Source organism: Accipiter gentilis, chromosome 28, assembly GCF_929443795.1.
Source record: "Accipiter gentilis chromosome 28, bAccGen1.1, whole genome shotgun sequence".
Lineage (NCBI taxonomy): Eukaryota > Metazoa > Chordata > Aves > Accipitriformes > Accipitridae > Astur > Astur gentilis.
This window is the reverse complement of record NC_064907.1, coordinates 18797176-18806161: the sequence shown is the minus strand read 5'-3', so window position 1 is coordinate 18806161 and position 8986 is coordinate 18797176. Positions and strand designations below refer to the sequence as shown.

Genomic DNA, 8986 nt, shown 5'->3' with positions numbered 1-8986 from the left:
AAGGGCGTTTCTTATTGGACGCCGGTCTCGGCCGCCTATTGGCCGTGGCTCACGTCGGTCAACGAGCGCTACCTTCCGGGTTCGGCGGGAGGAGCGGGGCTGCCGCCGCCGCAGCAGCAGCATGAGGCGGGTCACGCTGTTCGTTAACGGCAGCCCCCGGAACGGGAAGGTGAGGGGCGGGCAGGGAGGGGGAGGAGGAGGAAGGGGGGGTCCCGCCGCCCTCGGGGTGCCGGTCCCCGGGCCGCCGCAGTGCCCGCAAACCTCCCAGGGCCCTGCGGGGAGGGTGTCAGCTCACCGGAAAATAGAGCCGGCGGCTGCCGGCGTTTCTGCCGGCGAGTGCTGAGGGGAGTCGCGACGAGCCGAGAACTTTTCGCTGTTAAAAGTTACCCTCCCGCCGTCGTTGTTAATTCGGGTCCTGCCGTACCTGCCCTCGGTGACGGTGGGAAGCACGTAAATTAAATCCCGCAGGGCGTCAGGTCTCTGGCTGGCGCCGCGTTGTGCGCTTTCTGTTGGCTAGCCGATCAATAAAACTGTTTAAACTCCGCTCGCTTGTTTAAAACCCACGTAGTTACGTTTCCAGAGCGAAAACAGATTTCTAGGCCCAGCCAGTGCACAACTAGCATGGGAGAAGGCCGTGCGATGCAGCTGTAAGGGCTGTCCGTGATCCCTGATTTTTCCCATCCGCACCTCTGGAGTGAAGACGGTAAATTTGACAATAGCTTAACCTTCGGATTTAGAGAGGGAAATAAATTCGGGAAAAACTTGGAACAGAACAAATAGCGCTATTTCTTTAGAGAAATAAATAATTGAAGCGTAATATTCTTAATAGTACCAACACTTATCCTTTCACTGCTGCTGCCGCCGCCTCAGTACGATGAGTCTTGGGCGAGAGATGTGCGAGTCACCCCGCTTTAAGGCAGCTACGTTTCTAACATCAAAGTTGGTCTTTCTGATTGCTTTTTTTAGTAAAGAACGACAGATACCTGCCTCCCCCGCATAAGAAGATATTGGTAGCCCTGGTACTAAGTCTGAAATGGCAGAAGCCAGTGCCTATCGCTGCCTCTCTCTTCCACAGGTTGTGGCTGTATATGGGACTTTATCAGATTTGCTGTCTGTAGCTAGTAATAAGCTTGGAATAAAAGCGACCAGTGTTTACAATGGAAAAGGTGGACTCATTGATGATATCGCTTTGATTAGGTAAGGCTTATCCAATAAAAGTCAAATCGTGGATGCGGATTAAGAGATTTACTAGCCTATTAATCCTCTGACCTTAATCAATAACCAGCGCTTTCCTCAAGAACAGATGATATCGTTGCCATCCAGTATGCCCAAAGGTGCTTTCATGCCTCAAGGAAAAATAATACTGTCTTTTGAACTTCAAAGCATTTCTATCTTGATGAATCAGAACTTGATACAAGCTGCATTTTATGCCTTTTAACAGCCTCCTGTGTTGATTCACAGTGCAATGCATGTACCAGGAAAATCCCACTATTCTAGTTAGCACCCGGATGAGGATTTTGAGAAGGAGACAAACTCTAGCGTTGCTTTGGCTTCATAGAATACTCCCCAAGCAGGGAGAAGAGCAACTCTTTTGTAAAACTAAACTGCTTGAGTAACAGAAGTGATCCCTACCTGGTTGATACAGATAACATCTCTAGTGAAGTCAATCCACTGGAACCTGCAAAATTAAGATAAAAATAAGATATTGAAGTTCTAACTAATGGCAACTGAATATCATTTACCTGAAGCTAATCAGGAGGGGTCCCCACTGTCAATTAGATGAACAAAAAATTATGATTAATTTTTTTTTTTCCCCTCCTCCTCTTCCCCCTATCCCTTCTCCTTTCAGGGATGATGATGTTTTGTTTGTCTGTGAAGGGGAACCATTCATTGGTAAGTCTCTGTAATTCTTATGTCTACCTTCTGTTTAATGGAAAGAGGTTGTGTTTTGCTTTAATGTAAATCTAAAATTTTATTTTCTGGTGTTTTTAGAAGATACCTCTTACTACATGGAGGATTCAGGAATATTCACAATTTTTCTAATAATTACTGTGTCTTTAACATCTGTGTAGATCCTCAGGCTGATGGGAGACCTCATGAAGAACTAACAGGATCACACACTGATTGGTTAACACTCAATGTTGGAGGCCGATACTTCACCACTACACGGTAAAAATGCAGCTAGTTGGTTTTGTTCTTAAAGGTCTTGATTTCAGTAGTTGTGGCAGCTGGTAGTGTACATTGAGTGGGTGAGGCTTCAGATGCTCTTGCAAAAGAGCTAGAAAAATAACTTACTGTGGAGTAGGAGGTCTTTGACTTCTGCAGCTTTCTCTGTATTTTGTATTTGCTATCACAATTTTGCAACAAATTAATTCTTAAACAGTTTACATATGATGTAAAATTGGCGAAAAGCCTGAACAGGCCTATATTTCTCCTTGGACTATTTCAGTTAACTAAGTGCTTGGTATTTAAAACACCTTTACAATACCTCAGGTCCGAAACGTATTTTGTTATCACACTATATGAAATTAAATCAGTACAGTGCTGTAGCTGTTGGAATGCATATCGCACACCAAGGGCAGAAAATATACTCCAGCCAGCAAGTTTGTCTCTTGAGGAAAACATTCCACGTAAAAATAAAATTGCACTGCCTTGTTTTCTAGGAGCACTTTGGTTAATAAAGAACCTGACAGTATGTTGGCCCACATGTTTAAAGATAAAGGTTAGTATATAGAAGTAAACTTTATTTTTTAAGCTAACAAATCAGCAAAGTAGGCAAAAGGCACTATCAAGTTGAGACTCTTGTTCAGATGTTAAAATATCAAAAGTATGTTAAAGTATCAAAGTAGAATGTGTAATCATTTTTTCAATAATTGTTTATTTCTCCATTGCCCGTGTAGTGCTTATCATCTCACAAACTGAAAATATAATTCCATCCATAGTTAATATTTTGGGGTCTTTGTAGATTTTCATCATATTGGTGCATCTTGCTCAGTTTTGTCAACAGACTCAGTGGGCAAACACTGTACAAGACAGCTTTTAAGAAACTAAAATCTTAATGCTGCTTTTATTCTAGCAATGTTTCTTATGTATGTGATAAAATGTTTTAGTTATAGCAGGAGTGAGCTCGTTTTAAGGTGATTTCCCCCTACCCTCCTCTTTTCTTCCTTTTCTCCAAGAAACGCCCTTTCAGTGGAATGTTTCATAATCCAGTACCCTTTGGTAGTAAAAATCTGAAACTGAAGCAAATGCTCTTCTATTAATATATCAAATTTAATTATATATATGTTGTGGAAACAGATGCTTGGGGAAATAAGCAAGATCATAGAGGAGCATTCCTAATTGACCGCAGTCCAGAGTATTTTGAGCCAATTTTGAACTATTTGCGTCACGGACAGCTCATTGTAAATGATGGCATTAATTTGCTAGGTAGGTATTACCTGTATGACATCTCCTAAATTATTACTCTTTAGAAGTTAAACTTTGCCCTCAGGTAAACATGGTAAAGTCAGCGGGACTTCTGTATACTCATCTAAATGTTTGGGATTTTTCTTTGGTGAATTTATTCTCAAGCACTGCAATTCCACATGCTTGGTTTAATGAAGATACACTGTTCAAACTTATCTTGAGAGCATTAAAAATTCTCCCTACTGCATTAATATCTGGCCATAATTCTGGATTTGGTATCTTTAACCTAATACTGGTATTGGAAACATCCGTTTTGAGTTTTTTCCTTTTAGCTGCAAGCAAGCTTGCTTGTCCTCTATCCAGTTAAATCTAATATAATGTATGTGGTTGTCAGCTTTATTAGTTTATGCATTTCTTTGAGACTCCTTAAACTTCAACAAGTGATCTATTCATCTTCGTTAGTGTAGGTAAAATGTATAAAAGGTATAACAAGTATGGAAAGTCGATTGAATTGATGCTCCTCCAATAGTAAGGATGGATTAACCCAAACTTTCTGGCATGCTCTTGGTGTGGCCATACACTGCCTTCTCCAGTAAGGGAAGAAGAGTGCCCTTTTGTTTAACAACTCCCTGTAAATAACAAATACTGCTTTGTTTTGTTAGGTGTTTTGGAAGAAGCCAGGTTTTTTGGTATCGATTCACTAATTGAACATCTAGAAATAGCTATTAAGGTAATCTGTTTTCTTTAATATGTGAATGCACATGTCCTGTGCAATATATAATTTAGTCCTATCTGTATTAGCTTTTAAACAACTCTCTCAACAGAATTCACAGCCAGCTGAGGATCATTCTCCTATCTCTCGGAAGGAGTTTGTCCGATTCCTACTGGCAACCCCAACCAAGTCAGAGCTGCGATGTCAGGTGCGAAAATGCAGACTTTGTCTCACTCTGTAGTGTCAGTGTCTGGTGGTGAAATATCCTGCAGCGTCATGTCACAACATGAAATTCAAACAACTTGTGCTCCCCCCCCTCCCTGGCTTTTTAATTGAGTTCTGATTCCAAGCTGCAGCAGAGTGACAAGAAATTCAAGCACGCTGCTTGGGCTACTTTCCTTCTTTAGGTTGAAGGTTTCCTGGAGGAACAATTTTTTAAGCTATTCTATTTAAATTTAAAATGTACTAGCATAACCAAGGACAATGCTTGATAGCTTTGCATTTACATTTCATTAGTCTTATGTAGTAGAATAGATGGTCTTGTGTGTGTGTATGTATCTGTAGCTCTGTATAGATTTATACACACATGTCCATTTACATGATTCTCTTAACTGTTTTGTGTTCAGAGCTACACCTCATCTTCTGTAACTTTTTGGGATTTATTGTTTTGCTTTTAGGGTCTCAATTTCAGTGGAGCAGATCTTTCACGCCTAGATCTTCGATACATAAACTTCAAGATGGCTAACCTAAGCCGTTGCAACCTAGCACATGCCAACCTGTGCTGTGCAAACCTTGAAAGAGCTGACCTCTCTGGATCAGTGCTTGATGTAAGAATTGTTGCGTCTCGGAAGGTCTGGGCTATTCTTCAGTTACTTTAAGGGAAGAAGAATTGGAACAAGCAGATAAGTGTAAAACATGTAGTTCTTCAACATTTTCTGCGATTGTTCTAGCTGGATGACTTCAAAGGCTTTTTGAAGCTATCTTAAATAAAAAAAAAAGGAAAAAAAGGGCCGTTAGTGAGAACTAGCTGCCTTCCTGATGATGAAGTAATACCATAGCAAGTTCTTAGACTTCCTCAGAGTAACAAGGCTGTTGTGATTTAATAGGATTCCAAAACAGAAATGAAAACTATACTCTGATCATTTTTGGTATTGTTCATCTTTGCACTTAGGAATCTCACTTGACATGTCTATCTCTATTAGTGTGCAAACCTTCAAGGGGTAAAGATGCTGTGTTCCAACGCAGAAGGAGCATCTCTAAAAGGGTGCAATTTTGAAGATCCATCAGGCCTTAAAGCTAATTTGGAAGGTAAGAAGTTTTTGCCTGTTAGGTGCTCTGTGGAAACTGAACCATGTGCTTGTAAATCTGTATGGCCTGTGAAAGGTTTGGCTGTGGTTTGTACAATCCATGTTTTTATGAGAAGAGGCCAGAAACACTGGCCTGAGTGTGTGACCATATAATCATTAAATTCCAAGTTCTACCTTGACCTCTACCAATTTCGATGTCTCTGAAGAAGCACCATTCTGGAGCTACTGTGTTTCTGACTGTATTTCCTCTTAAGACTATTTTTTATGTGTTTTAGGTGCTAACCTGAAAGGTGTTGACATGGAAGGCAGTCAAATGACAGGAATTAATCTAAGGGTTGCAACGCTGAAAAATGCAAAACTAAAGAACTGTAATCTTAGAGGAGCAACTTTGGCAGGAACTGATTTGGAAGTGAGTTACGAATTGTTTTATACACTAACTAGTCAACTGATAAAATTTTGGGGATTGCTGGCTTTTGGCTGAGTTCTGCAGCTTCAAACTAGACAGAGTGAACTAGTCTTTTTTCAGTCTTAGTGAGTTATGGATGATCTAAGGAACCACATCTCATTCTAGCCTCAGTTTGGAAGGTGAGTCTAAAGTCTTGGATTTGCCAACACCTCAAAGCCACAGGAAAGGCTTGTATCATCTCAAAAGTGATGCACAGAAATATGCTAAACTTAACTCTTAGTGTAAGATCATGCCATCATGGAAGAACTGAAGAGAAATGCAGGTGCCTGGGTTTGTGGGTTTGGGGTGGTTTTTTTTTGATCATGGGACATCATTTGTAGAGTAGTGATGGAGTCTTACCTGACTCGTGGCACGTGATACACCGCAGTCTCCATTAGTTAGAATTACAAACTAGCTCATTTTGCAAGTGTACGTGGCTGTTCTTCCTCAAGTACTAGAGAAGTATTCAGAGTAATGTCTGGTGAGATTGCAAGAGGTGGCTTCCTTCTAGCTTTGTTCAGCAAGCATTAGTAACTCCTGGAAGATAATTTGATGTAAAGAGAGTAAGTCTAAGAGCTTAAAAATAGATCCAGCTGTTACTGCAAAAAGGAACTTCTCTCTAACAAGAAGTGACTAAAACTCTAGTTTAGAGTGATAGACTAGAAGTTTATGCTGAAATTTATGGAAGTATATGTGGTTTCTGTATAAATGTAGTTAAGGTAAAGTTTCGAACTAAGTTCTGGGTATATAAAATTAACATTTATTTTTCTTTTACCCTTTAGAATTGTGATCTATCAGGTTGTGATCTACAGGAAGCTAATTTGAGGGGATCTAATGTAAAAGGAGCTATCTTTGAAGAGATGCTGACACCTTTGCACATGTCTCAGAGCGTCAGATAGGGAAGAGAAGATGCCGAAGAGGAAGGAATCCAAACATTTATTGTGACTTTCTTCACCTCCTCCCCTTATTAAGTTAGAAGTAATGGTTATTAGATAACTTACATTTGTGGTAGTGCCAAAGTAAACTCTTCTTTGATCACTTTTGGGGGAGGGAGCTTTTGTTTAAGAGGTAGAAACAGATGCTGCTTCTACCTTTGTGAACAGAGTGAGGAAGCGGGCTGGTTCTAGAACCAGAATGTATGGCCTGTTTTGGGGAGGGGGGAGTTAAATAGATTGATTGTTTAGCATTGCCTCACTTTGGAATGCATTTTAATTTATAAAGCACAATATATGCAAATCTATTTATTAAATCTGTAGCTGCAATATGAATAGAAAATGTTATTCATGTATAGTAGCAACAAATTTCAGGTTTACAGTTAGACTAGTGTATTTTCAGTTAGTTTCTTCATTCATGCACAGTGTATTAAATGGCAGATGTGGTTTAGACAATGTCCACAGGATGTTTTCAGGTACTCTTTTCTTCTGGGGTGAAAACAGTAGTTAACTGTCATCATAGGTAATATATTGCCTTGTAGTACTTTGAGTGCAGGTATAGAACAGCTTTATGATCTTTGAAAATGAACAGTGGAAGCTGCTTCCACTGAAGGGATCTACCTACACAGCAAACTTAGTTATAGCTAAAACATCCTTGTTCAGAAATTGGATGTCTTATTTAATCCTTTCCAAACCAGTGTGAAATTGCACTATCAATCACCGCTGGTATAAAAAATTCTTTTGCTTTCAAATGTCCTAACCACTCCAAACTGGAGTACCTGTAGATTTTTCATGCTTTGTGAATTAAATGTACATAGGAAAATACAATACTGTCACCAAAGTAGAGATAGGCACTGGGGCCACAGCACGTGCTCCGACCTCCCATCATTACTCCAGTATATGAATAAAATGGCACCTGTTTCCCCTCAATGTACTATGCAAATACTCGTGTACACTGAATCCTTGAAAGCATGGGCATAATCCTTTTCCCAGCCAGCTCTTAGTATTCCACTTCGGGCCTGCTTCAAGTGGCTGTAAAAGCATCTTGCATAGGGCAAAGTGCCCTTTCCACAACTGCTTTACCTGTGAGCAAGTAGGGAACTATGTGACTTCTGCAGTGCAGAAAGCCTCACAGCATCTCTTTAAGTGGTGATGCGCTTCATTTAATAAGCTGTTTCCACTTGTAGTATCAATCTAGTTCTTATCTAACACAACACTTTTATTTTATACACAATCAAAAAGCACATGAAGAAACTATACCAAAAAAAAAAAAAGGTGCATCAAGAACTCTTACCTCAGATGCTTACTTTAAACACCCCAAAGTTAAAACTAACCTTGAATCTAAGGAAGTACAGCTATTACTGGAAGTTAAGAACCAATGTATCCTAAAACTTAGAGAATGTGACACTGTTAGCAGTAGTTTGAGTTCCACAGTTACTTCAGTGGATTGGTTGTCTTTTACTTGCAGTGCAGATCTCCTGCCCTCTGGACAGAAGTCTTGTCTCAGTAGTTGTTATGAAAATGCTGCTTTGCCATCAATCTAGAAAGATCAGTTCAGGACCAGTGTATGATTTGTTTGGGGGGAATTGCAGGATTCTCCCTTATTTTCAAGTTGCGTTGACTCAGGCATATGACATGAACTTCTGGGACTCAAAATCCCACAGCCATGTGGTTCAGAATTGGGATTTTATTTCCTCCAGATTCCCAGGCCTCTTGATCTGACTCTAGGACAGTGCCATATCCTTGGTAAAATACACCTGTAGATTCAAGGGAAATATTTCAGCGTGATTTCGGAGTCCTTTCTCCCACCTCGTCGCTTTCATTGAGAGTGATGTATATGTTGCAGTAGAAGAAGATTCCTAGAGCTAGAGAAATAAATGAATTATTTTTCTTTATCATATTTTGTAGCTGGCAGAGGTAAAATATTGTATGGAAAAAATCTATTTTCATAATCACTGTGTATAAAATATATTTGAACTTTCACTGAAGCACTATGTTTTGAATAATCACAGCATGTGGCATCATTCATTCACAGATGAATTTAAGGTACCTCTTTTGCTATGACAAAGCTGTACGAATAGCCCAAAGTGGCCTGTTCAGAAATTGCAGGTTCCAGCCTAATTTAAATTGCATTAATAAAAGTGTGAAATATGGAAATGTCTTGGTTGTCTTAATTTAGAAA

At 39.9% G+C, this 8986-nt stretch overlaps 2 protein-coding genes across 3 annotated transcripts in view; one reads left to right on the top strand and one right to left on the bottom strand.

Moving 5' to 3' along the window:
- DOCK5 (dedicator of cytokinesis 5) overlaps nt 1-8986 on the bottom strand; it is a 331080-nt gene that overhangs the window by 225586 nt on the left and 96508 nt on the right. The window lies entirely within an intron of this gene.
- Nucleotides 59-8955, top strand: KCTD9 (potassium channel tetramerization domain containing 9). Of its 2 annotated transcripts, XM_049831245.1 has the most exons (12): nt 59-169; nt 1076-1197; nt 1850-1893; nt 2073-2169; nt 2664-2722; nt 3301-3429; nt 4071-4138; nt 4233-4328; nt 4798-4947; nt 5323-5428; nt 5703-5836; nt 6655-8955. In XM_049831245.1, exons 1-12 carry the CDS (start codon nt 122-124, stop codon nt 6769-6771), a joined length of 1170 nt encoding a protein of 389 aa, XP_049687202.1. In that variant the 5' UTR covers nt 59-121; the 3' UTR covers nt 6772-8955. The 2 variants fall into 2 exon arrangements, with proteins under 2 accessions (XP_049687202.1, XP_049687203.1); XM_049831246.1 differs by lacking the exon at nt 3301-3429.